The 23292-nt window shown below is 37.7% G+C and overlaps 1 protein-coding gene across 6 annotated transcripts in view; it reads left to right on the top strand.

The window, feature by feature from the left end:
• The window catches only part of LOC112044118 (uncharacterized), a 98763-nt gene extending 75707 nt beyond the window's left edge, over positions 1 to 23056 (top strand). For 3 of the 6 annotated variants that reach the window (XM_052881535.1, XM_052881534.1, XM_024079864.2), the window contains exons 2-12: positions 4094 to 5128; positions 6311 to 6537; positions 7430 to 7557; positions 8497 to 8669; positions 9298 to 9513; positions 10087 to 10343; positions 10765 to 10863; positions 11392 to 11659; positions 12124 to 12232; positions 15553 to 15612; positions 16221 to 23056. In XM_052881535.1, coding sequence (XP_052737495.1) covers positions 4116 to 5128; positions 6311 to 6537; positions 7430 to 7557; positions 8497 to 8669; positions 9298 to 9513; positions 10087 to 10343; positions 10765 to 10863; positions 11392 to 11659; positions 12124 to 12232; positions 15553 to 15612; positions 16221 to 16415 — 2745 coding nt within the window. In that variant the 5' untranslated portion in view covers positions 4094 to 4115 and the 3' untranslated portion in view covers positions 16416 to 23056. Of the gene's footprint in view, positions 1 to 4093; positions 5129 to 6310; positions 6538 to 7429; positions 7558 to 8496; positions 8670 to 9297; positions 9514 to 10086; positions 10344 to 10764; positions 10864 to 11391; positions 11660 to 12123; positions 12233 to 13341; positions 13399 to 15552; positions 15613 to 16220 lie in introns of those variants that run through there. The other 3 variants (XM_052881538.1, XM_052881536.1, XM_052881539.1) reach the window with 3 other exon arrangements.
• The last annotated feature ends 236 nt before the right edge of the window (positions 23057 to 23292 follow it).

Below are 23292 nucleotides of genomic sequence, written 5' to 3' on the forward strand. Positions count from 1 at the left end.
CCCGATTGGGCCGATTAAAGTTTTCTTAATTGGTCCATGGCTGGCTTCGGCCGTGGCTAGTTTTCACCATATCCAGCTTAGATTGCATCGTCACTTACCATTAGAGAGGGCTTGTAAAGAATAAAAAAAATGCATTCACTCACACTTACTGATACTCTTGGGTCTTGGGATGACGGAAGTATTTTATACACTCAAGTTGAGTTGAGTGCTTGTGACATAACCGAGACCAGTTAGTGACCTTCAGTTTAACAAGTGACGAGATGACGGGCGTCGACAGTGCCTTCGCCGTGGCCTCTCTAACGAGTTTAATTAACAACTCGTTCCTAAGATAAAAATAAACACTGATTTATGCGCCCATCTAGTGGGTGCCCAGACGGCGTGTCGCTCCCCGCTATGGTATGATGACACCATGACTAATGATACACTAATAACTATATAACGTGACGTTCTATTGATCCACTCTATAGATCTCGAAAGCGGACTTCACACACAACGTCGATCGCGATCGTCAGGTCTCAATCGCGATCGTATTGACGCGATCACGTCTCTATTAAGATTATTATTTTTTTTATAACGAATTCGTCTCTAGATCTCTGTCTAACATAATAGGATACATATAGAGAGAGATAGAGACGAATTTTGCTAAGATCTACGATTCATCGCCGATCGAGATTGACTATGTATCGGCGGCCATTTTCGATGTTTTTTGTTGGCACAGCGACCACAAAGACGTTTTAGTCACGGTGTCATGGGCCGCAGCGTAACTTTAGTTTTAGTGTTAATAAATCATTTTGTATTATTCACAATACTTACTGATATTAATTTCATTAAAAAAAGAGAAGTAATAATACTAGCTAAAATAAATAATTTTAGGCAAAAGCCGGTATACGAACTCTGCACCCCTGGATTTTGAATTTAACCCCATACGCTATTGAGGTATAAAAATTATAAACGCTTTTATAAATTTGTTATCCTGTGGCTTACTTCGCGTTCGCTTGTTATAAATTTAGTGCAAGTAATATAAATAGCAGTGTGCTTTATCGATATCGGCGATAGTTGCCCTAATCGGTTGTTCTTGTAGATTAGATATAGCATACATCAGAAATACATTTCGCAGAAGGCGGATTTTTTTATTAATATAATTATATGAGAAATTATATCCCCAGTCTGCAGTTACTAACCTTTATTGCAATTCTTCGGAACACAGTGTTAAGATCAAACTTTAAAGGTCCCTAGCGACATAATTTCTCCGTGATAAGTCATAGAAATATTTTAAAAAACCCATTTTGTATTTGTACATTCTATAGGTTTGAAGTTCAGTCACATGTATTGAAATTTTGGCTGGTGGGAGGCTTCGGCCGTGGCTAGTTGCCACCCTACCGACAAAAACGTACCGCCAAGCGATTTAGCGTTTCGGTACGATGTCGTATAGAAACCGAAAGGGGTGTGGATTTTCATCCTCCTACTAACAAGTTAGTTCGCTTCCATCTTAGAACCATCATCACTTACTATCAAGTGAGATTGTAATCAAGGGTAAAGCACAAAAATTTGTTTTTTTTATGAGCTGACCAACTTTCAGTTTTCATTTCTAAGGTCACATAGGCTCTTACACTATTCAAGTTGGTAAAAACAGGTGGCGGTAAACAGCTGATTATCACCTTTCTCCTTAATGCTATATTCTTGTGATAATAACAAAAAACAGGAACCAGATGACGTGTAATAAATTATGGCTCCTCATTACCAGTGTCTAGTTAATATCTAACATAATTACATGTTTATAACGACAATTTTATCCGATGAAATGACTGATTACGATAAAAACTTGTTAATGCCTCATTGGTGATATTAATAAACTTCCAATGAGGTTTTCAATAACCTATCTATCATCAATCTGTCCGATGAGTTCTTAACAACGCTTATTTTGGACGAGCTTCTTATATCGGTTTTCTAGTTCCACAAAACGTTGCAGAAAATATTTTTGATATTTCGTAATCTACTCAATATTTCAGGATTAACACATAGGCTACTCGGAAAAATCCATGATTCCCGTGGGATTTATGAAAAACTGAATTCCACGCGAAGTCGCTGTCGTCCGCTAGTAATTCATATAAACAAGCAATAACACTCGAGTACAATTGTCGCTGAAAAACCTCCACAAAGCACTCGCTAAATGTGCCGAACGATGTGGCAGAAATGTAGAGTGGATGCATGTGAATGGATGTCGCAACACTCAACACTCAGCGGCCGAGTGCCGCCGCGTGGGAACGACTTGTGTAGCTCTGTTAAGGCGGCCAACCGTCCCGTATTCTGCGGGACCGTCCCGTAATGCTAGATGTAATCCCGCTTTGAAATAATTAGTAAAATAGTCCCGTAAAACGGTGGATGCGTCCCGCATGTCCCGCATTTTGTACCACACGACACACACATACACAACACCCACACGAACAATAGCGATGCGCGCGGCAAGCGTATCGCACGTGATTTCGTTCTCTCTTTCTTTCTACAGAACACATGAGGCGTAAGAGCGGGAGAGGCGCGCAAGTAATTGAATTGTTTTGATTTTTAAAGTTAGTGTGATATATATTATTAGTAAGGCGTAATTTTGGTAAACTTCGGGACACCCCCCCCCCCCCCATCTATCCACAAAAAGTCCCGCATTCAATTTTCAGAAAGTTGGCCGCCTTAAGCTCGGATGGGGGTCATGTGCTGTATCGACAATGCTTTGTTATTACCCTCATACTGCACACAGTAGCAAACTGCAAACCCATTTATATCAGTTAAGGATTGTTCATTACGTTGTACATTCGCTCCCGCAGTTTATACTGGATGTGGTTCATATTTCTTCGTAATTACTGACATATTTTTAAGTAACTACAGTTATAAATACAAATAGCGTATTTCAAGATTATTTATTTGGCTTTGTGTCCCTTTTCCTAAGTCAGGGTGACTTGTGTAGCTCTGTATGAGCTCGGATGGTGGTCATGTGCTGTATCGACAATGCTTTGTTATTACCCTCATACTGCACAGTACACAGTAGCAAACTGCAAAGCCATTTATATCAGTTAGGGATTGTTCATTACGTTGTATATTCGCTCCCGCAGTTTGTGTGGATGCGGTTCATATTTCTCCGTAATTACTGACATATTTTTACGTAACTACAGCAAATATTTTAGGATGATTTCTTTGGCTCCAGTCTCGTTTCTTTTTCCTAACTCAGGGTGAATTTTAACAAATAAATTGGGTTAGGCTGCCCTAGGTTATACTCTTTGTAAAAACGCAAATGCTTCGAAAACTAATAAATATATGGAATGTCATTTGTTTTACCTATTCAAGTTATCGATAGCATTTGTCATTACCATACATTTGTTAGTTTTCCAAACGTTAGCGTTTGTAGAAAGAGAATCGACGTGCAACTTGGCTACAGGAGCTGATTATATAGCGTTCAAGTTCAAAGCTCCATAGAGAGGAGTAAAGATTTAATGAACTGCGATTACCTCTTTTTAAATAAGTGACTTAAAATCGTAATCTGTTGTTACTTGCTTAATGAAATCAAATCACCTTCGTCACCTCGGCAACAAATAAAAATAAGTGAGAAATAATGATTATATGATATAGAACATGTCTAGCTCAAACAAATTGTTTTATATGTATAGCAGCCCTCGCGAACGTGTAGTTTAATCCCCATCCAAAAGCCGCCCCTGAAATTAATACGCCTAAGGTTACACAGGCATTGAAAGAGCGGAGTCAATTACACGCACAAAGTATATCATTACAAATTATTTTTAAATAAAAAACATGTACGTTTCTATAGTTGCTGCTGGGGTCATTTAAATTTTTAAGGTTAAAGTCACATCTTTCACAAAATACTTGCGATGAAACTGCGAACAGTTTGAGAATAGGCGAACGAGAACAATAGAAGTAAGCTCCCCCGAGACTGTGACCCGCGGCGCGCGGCCCGGGCCTTCCGCACAATGGACGCTTTACTCGCACAATAGCGCTGCATCGAACTGATTACTTGGCACTGAAACCATCCGTCCGCCTGCATAAAATATACTGCAGTTTTTCATTAAACCAACGCTCATTTTTGTTCCAGACCATGTGACTTGAATGCCGTCATGGAAGAAGAAAGCACGAACAAAACCGTCGAAGTCAGTACTTCACCCGAAGTTAATGAGGTACAAAAAACGCAGTGTGATGCGGTGAACGAAAATAGTGAGAAGTCTATTGCGACGATCAAAGAAGAGAGTGACAATGGGACGTTTCAAGACTGTAAAAGTGAAAGTGTAGATTTTAAGGAGACGTTCGTAGAGAACGGCTCGTGTGAGGCGATCGATGACGCGCGGTCTATCGGTGATCTAGACAGCTTGCCGGCGGGGGATGAGTTGGCGCTCGGCGCGGCGGGCAGCGACAGCGGGGTCGAAGGCTGCGGGCGCGCGCTCAGCAGCGGCGGCGGCTCCCGCTCCTGCGCCTCCAGCGTGGTCTCCTGCGGCTCGGGCTGCGGCTCCGAGAGCTCCTCCCTCGCCGGGGCGCCTCCGCGACCTCGCCGCCGAGTCAACGTCACCGTAGCGGAACCGAAGAGGAGCTCCCCGGTCGGAACCTCACCGCGACCGGTCACAGCCCCCCGCGGACCCAACCTAGCGACCCGCGAACGCGCGAGAAGCAGAGAAAAACCCACGCCGCCGGAAAAACCCCGCCCTCTGACACCAAAGCCCCGCATACGACCGACGACCGATCTCCCCAATCTAGTCCGCGAGAGTCCGGCGTTGCGTGCCAAGCCCACAAAAACTTCGACGGCCAGATGTAGAACGCCTAATTCGCCGGTGGATGAGAAAAAATGGCCCACTAACGGCCAGCGGCTGTCGACTGCCACTGACGCGACCGCGACCCGAGTGGCGGCCGATAAATACGGCACGTTGCCACGGAGACGGCGAGATGTCGACCCGGAGTCTTCCCCGAAACACGACAGTACGCCACCCACGTCGAGGAGACCTACCGTGTCGAGATCCGCGTCGTCGAGGTCGGCAACCAAAACCCGCGTAAGGATATACGCCGAGAAAATTTCTCAGACTGTCATGGTCGGGACAGACATCGAAGCGGCTCTAGCGGGAATCGTGCCAAATATAGAAAGGTAGTTATTTTATTTATTAAATATAAAAAGTAAATAAATTAAAATAAGGTAAATACAATATAGAACGACAGCCTGCAATAACCAGACAAACCTCGTTTTAAAAAGGCTGAAAGTTAAACGTAGCTAAAGTCACATGATATCTCCTATTATGCCGACTTTATTATTTTATACTATTAAAAATACGTTTTAATCTTGGATGATTAAGGCTAACTCCAAAATTCTCTCTTTCTCCACTTAACTCCATTTACCTATAGGTTACTGCATAGGTTATTTCTGCATATCGTCTCCAAAGAGTTAAAAAATCTTTTGTGGGTTTGGGTGTACTCTTCTATAACAAGATCCCCAAGACTGTGATGGACTTGCCAATGCACAACTTTAAGCAATGTGTTAAAAAACATTTACTTAGTCGAGGTTACTACACTATTGATGAGTTCCTTAACGACAAAGGTGCTTGGAGGCCATTGGATCAGCTTCCACCTTCACACAGGAAATAAAACTATAAGAAATTGTAATTTAATTGTTATCAAATGTAAATTGTAATACTGTATGACTTTTTCAAAAGAGCAACTGTTGAGTTTCTTGCCGGTATCTTCTCAGCAGAACCTGCCTTCCGAACCGGTGGTAGAATCTTTACAAATAGTCAACTGACGTGTCAAAAGTGCTTGTAAATTGAGCCTACTTGAAATAAATGAATTTTGAATTTTGAATTTTGGTTGACAAAATGTCAGCTTACATAAATTTAAGTATTAAAATAAAATAATAGAAAACAGTATCCAACATTTATTTATAATTTATATACAAAATATCGATCGGATTGGATCCCATGAAACATTTTGCTTTTCACTGTTCAATCCTAATGACGGAATAGACCAATGGACTTTGACAATGAATTGACTAACTTGAATGAATTGACTTTAAAGACAGTTTCAATTTAATTGATTATGCAATTTCGAAAAGGGCACATTGGACTGAAAATTTTAAATGTCCAGGTATTAAAAAGAAAAATATTTTTTTTCCGAACCAGTATAGTAACTATTGTGTTACATTTTGGTGTTAAGTAGACTTCAAAAATTACTAAAATTATTAGATATTTTATATTTGTGAGATGTTTGTATAGAATATCCGACATGTGCCCTTTTCGAAATTGCATATTCAATTACAGTTTTATGCCTTTTATCGTAGTCGCATAGACGTGACGCGGTGTCACCGCGGCGTGCAGGCGAGCGCGCGAGACGCGGAGCTGGCGCGGCTCGTGGCGGCGGCGGCGCTGGCGGAGGCGGCGGCGGCGGAGGAGCGCGAGCGCCGGCTGCATGTGGAGGCGCAGCTGGCGGCCGAGCGCGCCGCCAGGCTCGCCGCCATCGCGGAGCTGGAGAGGAACTCGCAGCGGCTGTTGGAGCTCGCTGGGGCTGGTACGGCTTATTCTTTGTTTACTCGCCTACGGCGAAGCCAAATAGAAGGGTAATGATTTTGACGGTCTATGTATGTATGTATGTATGCGTGTATGTTTCACCGTAGCGCCTAAACTACTGAACTGGATTTTACTGAATGCGGTGTCAAAAGATTCGTAATAATAGCCCAGGTGACATAGGCTATATAAATTTTATCGAAATATTGTATGACGGAATTTAAACCTCGAAAAAAGAATTAACTGAGATTTTTGCCATGGCCCTACCTTAATCAGTTTTGTATCTATGCATTTATTTCTATCTGAAATATTTTCATGTTTCGTCCATTTTAGACCCCTTTTTACGTAGTCAGGTTATAGTTTTTTAACTTTACGTTTTATTTAATTTCTTAATTTTTTCTCGAAGGAACAACTCCCAACGAATTCTTCAACTCATAGAATAAAATAAGGGTTAAGAGTCACAAATATAACAATGGGTACGCAAACACGGATTGGAACATCGAGGTGTTCCAAACTAGAATTAGTGTGCTTTATTTAGACTACACGACTTCTTTAAAAAATAAAAAAAAAACAAAGCGCCATCTTCGAGCCTCAAACATAACAGGTTCTTGAAGTGCACAAATAGGTATTGTTTCAAATTTCTTTAAAAACGCCATCTACTGGTAGTTTAAAATAACAAAAACAGTTTCACTGTACTTGTAGATGGCAGCACGCATCGTAAAAGCATCGTCCGATTACATTTTTACATATCGATTTACGCATTCACCATCTTACTCCTCAAGTTCAAGAGTGCAAAAGAATTTTTTCTCAAAAACTGAAGAATGTTGTTGCCAGTAGTGGAACACTGATTACGTTGTTGTTGATACTGATGATGATAGTGATGATGACGGTTCCAGGCGCTGGCGCCAACGCTGACGGCTGCCTGCGCGCGCTGGAGGAGCAGCTGCGTGCGGCCGGTGAGCTGGCGACGCGGCAGCGCGCAGACATCGACGCGCTGAGGGACCACTGCGATAAACTGCATGCGGTACGTGAGTCGTGACGTGTTCATTACTGGAGTGCGATTCTGCTATTTTACACTAGTCGACGAAATTATCGCCTATATTTAAACTTTATGTTTAAAGGATGAAATTCAAATAAAAGAAAGAAAATAAAAAAATTTATTCCAAAAATTGTGCCAAATTTAACAACTTAATCATAATTAATCATATTAATCGTTATTCATATTAATCATTGTGCCAAATTTAAGAACTTAATCATAATTAATCGTTAATCATATTGACTTAACACTTAATTTTATATTTGGCACTCAGCATTGTGCTGCATGTACCAAGCAAATGTAGGACACACAGTGCTGATTTTCAGCTGAAGAAATCAGCGCTGTGTGTCCCTGGACAAGAAGACTGGAAACCCTGGATCAAGATTCAGGTGACATCACCGAAATGTGTAGTCACTAACAACGAAGATCCCTGAAATATGAACATATCACAGCGCTGTAACTTTAAAAAATGCAGAAGCTGGTCGCAGGCAAGAGCATGAAAACACATATCATATCCAAACAACTTACAGTTGAAGGACTAAAACTAAAAGATCAAGCTCATAAAAAACGCATGTCCTTTAGACCACACGACTGAAGTGAAACTTCTTTAGCTACCTCTCAACATCTGTTTGCCTAATTACACTTTTCGTACCGCATTCACCAGCTTAATCCCCAAGTCGAGTGTGCTTAAAGAAGTTTTACTTTAACTAGTAGTATGATTCGGCCGTGGCTACCCTACCGGCAAAGACATGCCGCCAGGCGTTAAACCGTTCCGAAAAGAGAGAGGTTAAATAAACTTGTACCTCTTTCAAGTTAGCTCGCTTCCATATAAAACTGCATCATCACTATAAGAAAAATAAAAAAGAACTTCAACATCCGTCCTTTCACAGTTGGCTAGAAATATTCTAAAATGCAGTGTTGTTACAGGAGGCATGCCACGCGCGCGAGTCGTCGCGCGTGCTGCAGGCGCGACTGAGCGAGGCGGAGCGCGAGGCGGCCGAGATGCAGGACTTCCTGGCGGCGGAGACGGGCGCGCTCAGCGACTCGCTGCGCGACGCGGAGGCCGACATCGCGCGACTCACCACCGAACTGGAGCGCAGGTACCATTGACAATTCTTTAAAATTGGTTTTCAATAAAGTGCTGAGCTTTCTAGGCTGTAGCAGACTCAAACACTCTGTAAGGTGTATCATATTATTACTCGGACTACACTACAGTATTCGGTCATTGGCAGCCGCCATAGAAACGAAGGATCGTGCTCCAATTCCTCAACAAACAGATGAAGTATTGAACTGTATCGTACTTTACTTATTGAAAGCAAAATTTCTTTACGCACGCTTGGTTTCAACGCCGCTAAAGAATGCGCTAATATCAAACTCAAAATATTTTATTTCAATTAGGATTATTACACAAACATGTTATGTTATGACTTATGGTGGTAAGTAAAGTGGAAAACTTTAAATTCAAGCTACGACGGTTCCAAAAAAAGGTTAAGGAAAGTGTAATCGAGCTTGTTAAAATGCGTGCTACCATCTACAGACATTGTGAAACAACGTTTGTTAATTTAAACTACCAATAGATGGAGCTCTCAGAGAACTTTGAATTAATCCCATTTTGTACACTCCAAGAACCAGTTGCGATGTAGTTATGCTTGGGTCTCATAGATGGCGCTTTGACTTTTATACACACACACACTCGTTTTTTCAGTTTTGTTATAATATCTTGCGCAGACGCAGCGAGTGCCGGCAGCTGGTGCGTATGTGCGAGCAGCGGCGGCAGGAGGCGCTGGCGGCGGGGGCGCGCGCGCGGGGCGGGGCGGGCGCGGCGGCGGCGCTCGACACGCTGGCGCGGCGTCTGCGCGCGCTCACGGATGCCGTGCGCGCCGCTTACTCACTGCCGCCGCACGCGATGCATCCTACCGTGTACCACAACGAGGCCTACTGCAGGTGAGCTGCTTCAGCATGAGACTCTCTTCTAATCAGCCCTCCTAGCTAAGTGGCATGTCAATTCTCTTTCTACGATCGCTAACGCTTCGAAAACTAGAAAAACTAGAAAGATGTATGGGAATGACATTTGCTATCGACAGGTCACGTGATCAAGATCTGTCATTCCCATACATTTTTCTAGTTTTCGAAGAGTTAGCGATCGTAGAAAAAGGATCGACGTGCCACTTGGCTAGGGGGGCAGAAGTAAAAGAGATTGCACATCCAATTTTATTAAGGAGAATGATGAACACATTTATGTGTAGACTAAACCTAATATTTTAGTTCAACATGCTGGCCCGACAATTTAACTGAAAATGTGAAGGAAATGTATTGCTGCTCGCTAAACTCTAAAAGCAAGACAAAGCGAAGAATGTTCAATGTTGGTATTTTAGTATCTTCGACCGGCAAGAAGAAATTACGAGTATAACCCTACATGAAATTAAACACAAGAGAATTCATAAAAAAAAGCATCTATCGACTCAATAAGCAATACTTTATTATTAAAATTGACGTGGACTTTTTCTTTCAACCCAGTCGCAGTGACAGTTGTGAGACTCTATCTCCAGAGGAAGACAACCGCGGCGGACTTTTGGGAGCGGTAGCGCGCGCGCTGCGCTCTGCGGCAGCCGCGGCGCCCCTCGCCCACAACGCGCACAACACGCACAACGCCCACGATGGCCAGAACGCTCACTACGCCCACGATGACGAGCGCTCGCGTGTGTCCGACGACAATGATAACTCCGCCGATCTGCTCGATTCAGAGACCGAGCCCTGCTTAGTAACAGATCCAGGTAAAAACATGGCCTGCGACTTCTTTTTCGTGCAATTACATATTTTGCAGTATAAATCTCATCTGATATTAGTATAAAAAAGCCAATGTGCTATAAACACGACTGAAGTAAGTCAGTCAGCCAAAAATAAAAAAGCGACATCTATTAGCCTGCATCGCAATAAGTTCTTGAAGAGTACAAAAATGGATTGTTTCAAAGTTCTCTACGAACGCCATCTACTGGTAGTTTAAAATAACAAACACTGTTTCACTGCGCCTGTAGATGGCATCTTAACAGACTCGCCCGATTACGTTGGGCTCAATTTTCGTAACGCTTTCACTAACTTTACTCTAGAATCTAGTCAATATAATAAAGATGTCTTACTTCAATAATCTAGTTCACTTATGGCAGTTTCTCACATGTTTTTATTTTGTGTCTGTAGAATGTGCGGAGGAATGGTGGTCGGGTGCGGAGGGCGCGGGCGCGTGGAGCGGTGAGGAGTTGTCACCAGAGAGGGAGTCGTGCGGAGATGGCGAGAAAGGTCTCATTATTAACTATACTTATCCATAATCATCATCAAAGTCAAGGTCAGCCTAACAACTTGCATTGGCCCACTGTATTGCTCAGGCCTTCTATCTTTTATACGAGCTAAGGATTTAGAGCTATGGGTGATAACGTGTGTTGATGTCAATGATAATAACCGGATCGACAGCTTGATGTGCTCTTCAAGGCAAATGTAGCATCATCAACTTTACCACTTGTTGGGGGTGAGGGTTGAGGGTTTTTACTGAAAATTTCGGTGGTAACAACCACCAACCTAATTAAAATATGCATTGTAACAGCGTGCAGAAATCCCTCTCCTATGAGGAGGGAGACCCGCTTGATCTGAATTCGAGTCTCCTCTAAGAATGAGAGGGGTTAGGCCAATAGTTCACCACGCTGGCCCAATGGTGCATGCCCCGGACCGGATTCGTACCCACACCCTCCGGAATCGGAGGCAGAGGTCATATCCACTGGGCTAACACGGTTCTCACGTATTGAATAAACAATCTTGGTTTTCTGTATATAGCAGAAGCGGAAGGCGAAGGCTCAGCGGAGTCGCAGTCGATGTCAGAGAGGGACTCTCTGCGCAACCTGTCCGCCGCCATCGCCGCGCGCCAACGCTGGGAGGCCGAGGCGGAGGAGGCGGCGCGCGGCGCGCTGCTGGAGCGCGTGCTGGCGTTGGACCTGCGGCTGGCGGACCTGCTGCGGGCGTTGGCTGCCGCCGCGCAGGCCGCCAACAGTCCGGGTTCCAGAGCCCCCGACACGCCCACCGCTGCGTTGGCGCACGCACTCAGGTACGCACGTGTCGGAAACTGGTTGACATCAGAAGTGGATTTAACAGCGAAACACGATTATTGAACGGGAACACCCTGTCAGGTCTTAACAATAGGGATAATGACTAGGCTTGAATATATTCCTTTTTATGATACAATCGGGTAAATAAGGTCAATGTTAACATTTATACATAAAAAACAAAGATTGACTGAATATTCGCAAAATAAATAAGTGACTGTTGTGTGTAATTGTGATTTTCGTTTCGAGATACGTCGTGGCGCGCATCCTAAGATTCACAAGTAGAGAGTCGAAAGTTAAAATTAATTTATTTCAATTAGGACATATCATAGCATAACTTACCATTTCAAAAGTGCTTGTCAACTAAGCCTACTCGATATAAAGTAGTTGACTTTGATTTTACGATATGAAGTTTTTACTGGTACTTTTCAGTTTATCTTAATTAAATCAAAATATTTTTTTCCAGAGATAAAATTGAAGTGACTGAGAAAAACGTAGCAGACGTGGTTGTGAAGAAACTAGCCGAGCTGGACGCCTGCAAAAACCTCATGGAGCAATACCAACACTCTATAGAAGTAAGTAAAGTTATATGACATTAGATATATAGAAAATAATAAAGCAAAAAATTGATAATATTTTTATATAGTAAATTGTCAAATTACACTTACATAAAATCTGGGATACTTTGTTTATCCCACTTCTGAGCATCTCTCGTCTTTAGTATGATATACTAATATACACAAAAGCTTTTTTAAGGTCTAGATTGAGTTACTGTTTTAATATACAGGGTGATTCGGTCTTTAGTGCGGATATTTTTTTTCGTGGTTCTGTATCATTAATAGAATATAAATCTACAAACAGTTCGATACATTTTATGTAATTTTTTTTTTAATTTATGTCTCTAAAATAACAAAATAATGTACATATTATTACTAAACAAGATATATTCAGCTTAAAAGTGATCTGGTGACGTCCTTTAGGTATCAAACGAAAATAAAATAAACGCACAATAGGGTGACCCTAAAATTCTGTTCAAAAGTAAATAACTAGCTAACGATAATTTTGTTATTTTTGAGTTAAAAAAAAAAAGAAAAAATACGTGATCATTAAATTTTGTTTATGTACAAAATATAAAAATATCCGCACTAAAAAAATTTTCTTCCTGTATAAATACAGACAATATAACGAGAACCTGAACCGCATCCCGATAGCTAATTCACATAATTAATAATATTACTTGATAAAATGTGTTTCTATCATTGACCTCTTATAATAAAAGGACGCACAATCATGTAAAAATTTCACTTAAAAACTTGTCAATTTTGCTTTGACAGTTATAGAATTATTGGTAAAGAAAATTATGCCTAAAGGCATTTAAATATAGTCTAATATTCAATAAAATTCCAAGCAAATTCAACCTTAAGGATTGAGCTTAAGGTCGAATTTGCAAATGCGACTACTTGAATTGAGTGCCAAGAAGTTGTGTTTGTGCACTGAGTGGGGACGTTTTTTGGTCGCTGATTGTGCATCCACTTTTTAATAGGAGATCGATGGTTTCTATGTCTTATATAGGCCAGATAACAGATAAGCTCGGCTAGATAAACCTTATTAATACTACAAATGAGTAATAATATAAGGTGTCATACGTAGCGTTAGTGCTGTTAATTGATTTGATATGAAACAGGTATTTACACCATTCAGGGCCCGCTTGGCGATCTCGAGTCAAGAATAAAACGCAAAGGTTAATACCCACAATACTACAACATCAGCTTTTATATGCACATCTATGTTGCGTACTGTGCTGTCTCTCTTTTCAATAAATATACACTAAATTTTAAATCATCTTCGTATCAGCTGAAGGAAATACACTGTAGAAATTTTAAAATGCTTTCTACAGAAAGTACATTAGGTTTTGATTCAGTAAGATAAAATTACATTTACAGTCACATGTAATTTTATCTTAATAAATGAGAACCCCATTGATTAGACTAATTTCAGATGAGTAAACTAAAGATTTAAATACCTAAATTTTTCTTGTTGTTAATTATTGGTATTGCTTAATTTTAGGAAGTTTAATAATCAAAAGGCTAAAGAAATTGATTTCTTACATTGGAGAGACTTTCTTTGTGTAACTTAGCAATTATTCATAACTATGCAGATATTTTTTTTTAATTTTTTCGTGTTACTTATGTTAGTATTTCATTTTGGAATTAATTCAATGTAAAAATTTAGATTTTTACTGTCATACCAAAATAAATTTTAACAATTATTATATAAAAATTAGCTGTATAGTTTGTCTACTATGGAAGTCCGTTTGGATTTTAATGTAGCGGTAAAGTGTACAGAATTTGGCTGGTGAGAGGCTTCGGCCGTGGCTAATTACCACCCCACCGACAAAGACGTACCGCCAGGCGATTTAGCGATTTAGCGGTCGTGTAGAAACAGAAAGGGGTGTGAATTTTCATCCTCCTCCTAACAAGTTAGCCCGTTTCCATCTTAGATTGCATCATCACTTACCATTAGGTGAGATTGTATTCAACGGCTAACTTGTAGAGAATAAAAAAAAAGACAGCGTGTTGAACGTTCAAACGAACGCAGGCGCTTACAGATCTGCGATGCAATCTACGGTCGCCCATTACAGAATGAATCTTCATTTCGTGCACACAAACACACAGATGACATATCATCTTACCACTACATACAAAACTAAACATACTTCCTGGAATAGATTTACTTTTTAATATAATTTGCAATTTATGAAATAATGTATAACAAGAGAGACCACAGACGTTACAGTCACATACATAGCTTCATCGCAGCGCGTTGACTCGCGACCTCCAGCACTACTGTATATAACTGGAAACATGTAAATATTGCAATTATTGGCTGAACAAATTGTATGTAAATAACACAAATAGTAACTGAGTAAAGAATTGATGGATTGATTTATATTATCCGGCTCGAAGGACCAAATGTGTAAATTCACATAATTATATTTTTATTGGTGTGATTATTTTGGTGTGAAACAAAATTTCTAAATTTATATGATTAAAATGTAATATAGTTATATACACTACATTTCTTTAGATAGTTTTTAGGTATGTACTTGTATATTGTATAGAATATAGATGCAAAAGCTGAAAATTATCACATTGTATTAAAAGCTTGCTGTAAACAATTTATATTTAGACATTAGTTTTATGTATTATAGCTCGGTTGTTTAGTTCTATATCTGATAATACTAGCTTCTACAGAATATGATCCTCATTTATATATTTTTTTATTCAACGACTTTATTCGCCTGATCCCTATGTCACCTAATGTATACTTACTATTACTATACGATGCAGTTAAAGATATGTTTTCTTCGCGCCATCGTACTGGAACGCTAAATCTCTTGGTGTTACTTTAGCGGTAGTGATAACTACAAGCACCATGTATACTCGTATTTCTGCCGCCAAACAGTATTGCTGTGTTAATAGTAAACGGTATGGTGAAATGTTGTAGGTATTGCTGGGTGCTGGTTATCACATTTTAGGATGTAAAGTTTGCATTCACTGTTAACTATTGGTGACTTATAGGCGATAGTTATCCACTTATCAGAAAGTGAACTATCTGCTTGTTCCGTCAACTATAACTAAATAATATAATCATTAAATAAGCATTGTTATTTAAAGAGCATATTAGTCTTCTCTCTTTTCTGGTATATAAGGTATATACATACCAGCGGCGAAGATGCCTTCCTTCCTTTTCATTGGGTTACTTTCGACAGTATTCTAAACTTCGCCACTGATACATATATACTTAGATATAGCGCTTCGGACATATGTTATCACTGATAGCCCCACTCGTTGTATGATATAGAGTATATTTGACAGTCTTTTGTATTTGACAGGTGCTAAAAAGTCAACTGGCTCAACGCGGTGAAGAGGACGAAATAGATTTAATTGAACAAGTAAGTACCATTTTGTTATATTTATTACTATAGAATTCGCCAAACTTTTAGTCCGTTTTGAAGTTGCAATACGCCGAACTGCGTAGGTATTGTAACCCCACTTGGATAAGTTTTTGTAATTTGTGCTCCTCGCGTTAATAGCGAACTAGAAGTTTTGCACGTGTTATACTATTTTTGTTAAATATTCAATATATTAAAAAAAATTAAGCCTCAATAGCTCAGCGGTAAAGGGGGGACTCATCAACCGAGAGGTGGTTCAATCCTCGCCAGCTGGACTGTAGTTATATCCTAACACAGTATTTTCCGAATAATTGCACGGAAAAGGGCATATTGAAACGGTGAAGGAAAACATCGTGAGGAAATCTGCATACCAAAGAATTTTCTTAATTCTCTGCGTGTGTGAAGTTTGCCAATCCGCATTGGGCCAGCGTGGTGGACTATTGGCCTAACCCCTCTCATTCTGAGAGGAGACTCGAGCTCAGCAGTGAGCCGAATATGGGTTGATAATGATGATGATGATGAGGGTATTATTGGTCATATTTAAAAAGGTACCACGTAGACGATGACTCAGTAACGCCCTTCTGTTTATAACAATATTATTTCTACAGGAACTGGAGTGTTGCGACGAAGGCGAGCGCCGGCGCCGCTGCGAGGCAGTGGAGGCAGCCCTGGGCGCGCTGTCGCACGCCCCGCGCCTCTTGCCGCTCCGCCGCCGCCTCGAGCGCCTCGCCCTCGCGCTCGCCGCCCCCCCGCCCGCGCCCTCCCCGCGCGCGCCCGCCGCCCAGCCCGCCGCCTGCACCTAGGGCTGTCACCTATTGTACACTAAAGGTTACTTACTGTAACCTAGAATGCCTACTGTTGTCCTAGGAGGATACCTACATTGATCTGTAGGCCCTAGTATACCTATTGTAAACTAAAGGTTTACTCACTGTAACCTAGAATGCGTACTATGTCCTAGAAAACCTTTTGAAACCTAGGATACCTACACTGATACCTTCTAATACCTACCTTCTGTGACCTGCATACTTTTTGCAATCTATGGCATTTACTGAGATTTGAGTTATCTACTGTAACTTGACGTAACCTAGGATACTTATAGTAACCAAATATAGCTATTGTAACTTCGGTTACGTATTGTAACATCGGTTACCTATTGTAACTTAGAAGACCTATGATATAAGATACTTTACAATTCGATATGTCGAAAGTCTAGCAGACAATTTTAAAAATATTCTTTTATTAATCGAAAAGTTACAGTTGTTAAAAAATAACGAACTACGTACATTATTAAATCAATTGGATAAGTAAGATCATTTTGATTTTGTCGTTGTATGAAGGTACCCGGGCATTCTTTTGTTCATGCGAAAAAGCATACAATAATTATACATAATTATATTGCAATCGATAGATTACGAATTATGTTTGTAAAATAAAAATTAAACACGCAAAACCTATAAAATCGACTTTTGGTTCCTAAGTAATTAGGCGAAACTAATAAATATATTTAAACGAAATATATTCGTTTGAAGTTGGAACAGAAGAAACTAGTCCGTAATTATTTTTTATTATTTACTACATAGTAGCTTTTTTTAAACTTCTTTTTGATATATTATTTAAATGACTGTGTTAGTAAATTGATAAGGTACAAGGATCCAAAATGATAAAGATTATAATTATATGCCCATAAGTTTTTAATAGGTCAGAAAGTTGTTGAAAATGGGCACAATGAAGGAAAAGAAAAACACACTATGCGGTTATTTTTATGCTGATTTTGCATTGCTATACTATATAAAGGATTTCCAATATAACTCAAATCCTCGGTTTTCTTTTTATTTAATAAGTTTGCGCTTGGCTGTGATCTCACCTGACGTTAAGTGACGATCCACAATACAGCGTAAAAGTAGTCTAAATTGCATTGCATGTATGTAGAATACTTCTTTTCTAAGTAATACAAGTTTTAGAAATGATCATTCGAGCTTGTAATGTCATTAAATAAGTATTAAAAATGTTAATAATTAAGACATTCAAAAAGAAAAAAAAAATGGTAATATGTCTATAAAGTACAAATGGTACATTAATTTTTCTACAAAAAATCTACTCTAAATACTTTGGTGTTGTACTTTGTACACAAATAATAAAATTATAATTGATTAAATGCGCGTGAATTTACGATCGTAATTTACAATGGACGAGGAATATATCAAATACGTAGCTATTTTTCGGTATAAATCGATTAAGGGTCATAACTCATTAGATCCACGTGCCACCCATCAACGCCACATCGCCTCGTTCGGTTACGCCTAAGAAAACGCTCAATACGTTAACTCCATAACGTCACCGGATCGCTTTATGCTATTTTAGCTTTCAAGGTTGTCGAGGCGGTGCCGGGCAATAAAAATAAGCAATTGTGCTAACTTCCATCTTATTTTCAAAGTAAAATTATAGTTTTGTTAAATCTAAGGACATACTTATTATCACGAATAGTTAGAATTTGATAGCATATTTAAATGCTGCTGAAGTTAATTCCAATTACCATTATTAGATAATTCATAAATATTATTATCGAAAGTACCTAAAAGGGTACATAATTTTACAACTTTTATTTCAGACTTGTTATAAAGTCAAATTTTAGTGATAGGTGTCGGTCGTGTATTGGCAAAGACGTACTAAGAAAATTAAGTTTAGAAAACATTTCTACGTACTAACCACGCACTTTATGTAATAATTTTTAAAAAATTAAATTTGGATGAACCCCGATATTGATTTCCTGTTGAATCGGGTCATCATTTGTAATGGTGTGTGATCATCATGAACGTCAAGAGCATGAATTAGTTGAATTTACTCAAATAAGACCAAAATATCAAATATTGAATGATATGATTTAATATGTAGCAGTAGCATGTCACCAGTATTTTGTAAAATCTAAAATAAAAACCATCTCTTAATCCCTTCAATCCTGTACATCTCAATTATAATTACTAATACTACATACTTGAATAATAAGTATAAATTATTATATTTATACACTAATGTAGCAATTTATCATCACGCGTATTAAGACACCTCGCTTAAATCTATACGAATTTTCAAGAATTTAAATGTTTCGAAACGAAAATCTATTTATGTTATCTCTTGAAGTTATTCCGTAGCTTTAAGGTCATAGCTCATCAGAGCCATCTGGCACCGGCTCGCCTTGTATAGTTAGTGTTCTATATAATATTAAGGAATTCTATAAGCACTTGACACGAGACGAGGCGGTACGGGGCGGTACGAGTTAGATGCCGAATGTCTTTAATGAGCTATGATCTTTAGACGGAAAATTTCCTAAAATAAAATAAAATATCAGTATCCATTAAATTGGATAAAGAAAGAAAAGGAAATATTTTTAAAAATAAAAAGTATCTAAAGAAATTCCGCCGCTAAATAACGCAATCCATGCCATTAGATAACTGTGCGTACATATTGGCGAATATACTAGCGTTGAATTATATCTGAAAAATAACAAAAGCCTCGTTTTAACCAGCCTACCTCGTTACCCAGTAATTTCATCATTATCAACCCATATTCGGCTCACTACTGAGCTCGAGTCTCCTCTCAGAATGAGGAGGGTTAGGCCAATAGTCAACCACGATGGCCCAATGCGAATTAGCAGAATTCACATACGCAGAGAATTTTCAGAGAATTTAGAAAATTCTCTGGTATGCAGGTTTCCTCACCATTTGAGACACGTGATATTTAATTTCTTAAAATGCACTTTTAATAAATTTAAAGAAAAAAACTGAAAAGTTGGAGGTGCATGCACCGGACCAGATTCGAAACCACACCCTCCGGAATCGGAAGCAGAGGTCATATCCACTGGGCTATCGGCTCATACCCAGTAATTTAACAGGGTTCTACTTGTCTCCATTTTGAATGTGAATTACTCACCGATACTTTTTTACTGGCAACACTATTCAATGCAATCTAAATTCGCCAATGCGTGCGCAGTCTATCATCCGTCCCACAGTGTCAGCGCTTTTTATAAGACAAATAATTTTATTTAGAAAAAAAAACGTCTATTAGATACATTGTACGTAAATTTTAAAAGAAATTCTTACGATTAGATAGAAGAAAATGGTTTATAGTAAATAAGGGTTCCGATTTTGTATGTACGTACGTACGTTCGGAACCCTAAAATGGAGGGAAACGTGTTCATTGTATGCGTGTAGTTTTTAAATAGATTGATACGAGATTGCATGAAATCGCTTACCCATTTACGAGTCAATACTTCTAGATATAGAAGGATACCTGACCAACGCACAGACGACAGAAGCTAGCAAACTGTAATGTAGGTATGTAGGAGTTTCTATTTGTGACAGAGAATCACTGCGAAATTTCAACTTTCAAACGGATGAAAAGACACTAAATAAATGTTTCGTTTCTAACTTAAAAAACGTTTAAAAAGTCAAAGTTTTTAAAAATTTAATAGATTTATTTAATCCCGATAAAAACATATGTAAGAATTCAGTAAAATGGAACGTAAATGGGTAAATATTCTAGCATGTGCAGCGTATAGTTGGAATTAGATTTGAATGGTATAAATAAAGTAAGGAAATATAATATACATAGGGTGACTTTATCAAGTGTGCCAGTTATTGTATAGCTTATCTTAACAACATGTCTTTGCTGACAACTATAATGTGGTTGTTAAAATCGTTCGCTAAACTCCATTTACTTTATTGTTGCATTTAATTGTATTTTTATATGTATATTTTACTTTTGAATTTATACATACTTGAGAAATTCACCCTATTCAGACTTAATGACAAGTTGTTATTGTGAAAAGGGCTTATATGCTAATTTCGATTGCATAGACGATAATAATTATTTTCGTTTATACTTTATTACAAATCAATTAAATTATAATATGCTATTATAGTAAATCAAAAAAAAATTGATTTATTAGCATCATTATTATGATCTCAAGTGCGAATATTGAAATCACTTTTTTATAAAATTATCATTATAAAATTAATTGTTTATTTTTAATATTGTTTGGAGTTTCAGAGATTATTCTTCATTCCGAACGGCATTTATTTCTTTATATAAACTTTGAATTGAATGTTTTTGTTCCTATGTGTAATGTACCGGTATTTCATGACAACAGAAGACGTATGATAGAGTAGAGCATAAGGCGCCCTACACACGTAGACACTTTCTGTAATATATATGTAAACATTTTTTGCTTTGTATTCATTATACATTTTTAAATTTAAATTGGGACGAAATAGAGAATTTAGTGTTTTTTAAAGTACGTTTTTATCTTCCTATACAGTAAAATTTCTTCAAGACTGATTTGATTGACGTAAGACAGTTGTTATATTATAGTAACTTTTCCATCTAAACAATTTCAGTGATAATATTTTTTTATCTTTACTTTCTGTAGTGTAGTACTAAAATATATTTTTTTCTACTGAAATGATAATTTAAATTACGCATTTTCTCTTTTAGTTTTTTTTTTATAAAATAAGAAAAATAAGTTTTTTATTATTTATCTTTATTTACATTGCTATGCTGTTATAGGTCTTACTCATCAATAGAACATATTAATCAATATTGGCAACAAAGTGTCTACGTGTGTGTCGCGCCTTATTGTAAATATTTTTGCTATATTGTGTGCAGTATTAGATGTTATAATTATGTTTTTACTACTTATTTACCGTCTACTTATTCTCTTGTTGTATATTTTTTATGTGATTTTCTTTAACATAGTGATTATAATCGTTCATAGAAGTCATACAAATAAGCAAATAATTTTAGTGTGCACTTTTTCTATTAAAATTGTTTGAGTTTTAGTAATGTCTTTCTCATTGTACAACTAATTTTATTTTCTTATGTTATATGACCGATTTCATAATGTAACAAAAACAGTGAAAAGTGTAACAACTTCTAATTAATTAAAACGCTGAAAGTGTAAAGAGAATTTATAAACTATCACAATTTCGAGATTTGTGTGCCATTAGTAAAATATTTGATTGATTTAGTAATTATATTGATTAAGTATCAAAAAATGCTTGCGAAATAATTAAGAATCATAAAATATGTAAATAAAAAAATCAGATTTAAACAAGTTTCTTGTTATAATCTAGTCATAAAAAAATGTGTGAAGTGATAATTCAGTTAAATGTGTAAATCATGTTTTAAAGTTCAATTAAAGTCCCAAAAATGTTTTTTGTTGGATTTAGTTTCATTTGCCAGACAAAGATTTTTATTAATAATTTACTTGTATTTGTTTAATTACTAAACATACAAAATATTATAAAATTGTTATCGACTAACTTATATTATAAAGTTATCGTGTATTCGATTGATAATGAAAATCATGTCCTTTAAAACTATAATTTTTATATAAAAAATATCGAACTCTTACGTGTGTTGCCACTGTTAATTTATTTTAAATTATGGCAACACCGCTACCGCCATATTATTTTTTGTTATTCGTCAATTTTCGCAACTTAATTTCTGTGTAGTTTATTTAAACTATTGAACAAGAATTGTAAGATTTGAATTAAAAACGTAACAGATGATAGAACGAACGAGACTGATGTTGTATTTATGTTGAAACCATGCAAGTATATTTTACATAAAATATTAATCATGCCGTGAAACGGAACCCAAGAGGTAAATTGAGTGACTAGTTCTTGTTTGACGATATAAGACCATGATTAAAGTCCCAAATAATATCCCATAATAATCCCGAAGCCTTATGACCTATACTAAAGCCATACTCGTTGTGAACTGTTTACCAACAACCAAATTAGAAATAAAGGTAGAAAACGCATGTCATTTCATAACTTGTTTATTTTAAATGTTGTATTGTTTTTTCATAAACGGTTATTCCAAATATATTCACTTGTTGTTCTAAACATTATTAATCTTTATTTTCATTAATTTAAAATCAAGTTACTTATAATTATTATTAGGTTTATGTGACTGCTTTATACCCTCATTTTTATTTTGTTTGTTGGTAAACAGTGCGAATGGTGTATGGCTTTATTATAGTGTATGTATAAAAAATATTTATACCAAGTTTTTCAACACATTAACATGTGTCTGTGTGTGTATATAATAAAGGAACGTCCTTGTTAATGTCTGTTGGGCTTAATAAACTAGGTCCCTAATCATGAGTCAGTAATTTTATATATAAAAGAATACCTTCAATTTATACGGTTACCAATTTATTTTTTGGGCTCCTCTAATACTTATTAAGAAAGCAAATTTATTTTTTATCTGTACAATAAATCATGCTTCGTCCATCCATGTTGCTTGCTTTAGGTGCTACAACACTATTGTATTGTACAATGTTGTATCTGTAGTAACTTTCGTGTGTTATTAATTAATATACACGATAAGGAATTGTCACATTGTGTTGTATATAATGTGTAAATAGAAAGTTTACGGTAAATACGTTTGTTTTATTTCGTTAAATTATATACTTAATACCTGAATCTTACTGGAACTTTGGATCCAAAAATCCACTAAGATTCCATCTTTTCCATCCCTTAAAGTTCTAATGGGGTGTAAGGGCATGCTAATACCAGTCAGCCTCCCCAACTGCCAACCTCACCAGCTCGTGGAGCACCCTGCAGACTGATCGACGAGGCTTTAGCTATCGATTAATGGCGGTATAACCATTCGGAA

This window comes from Bicyclus anynana, chromosome 5 (assembly GCF_947172395.1).
Source record: "Bicyclus anynana chromosome 5, ilBicAnyn1.1, whole genome shotgun sequence".
Classification (NCBI taxonomy): Eukaryota; Metazoa; Arthropoda; class Insecta; order Lepidoptera; family Nymphalidae; genus Bicyclus; species Bicyclus anynana.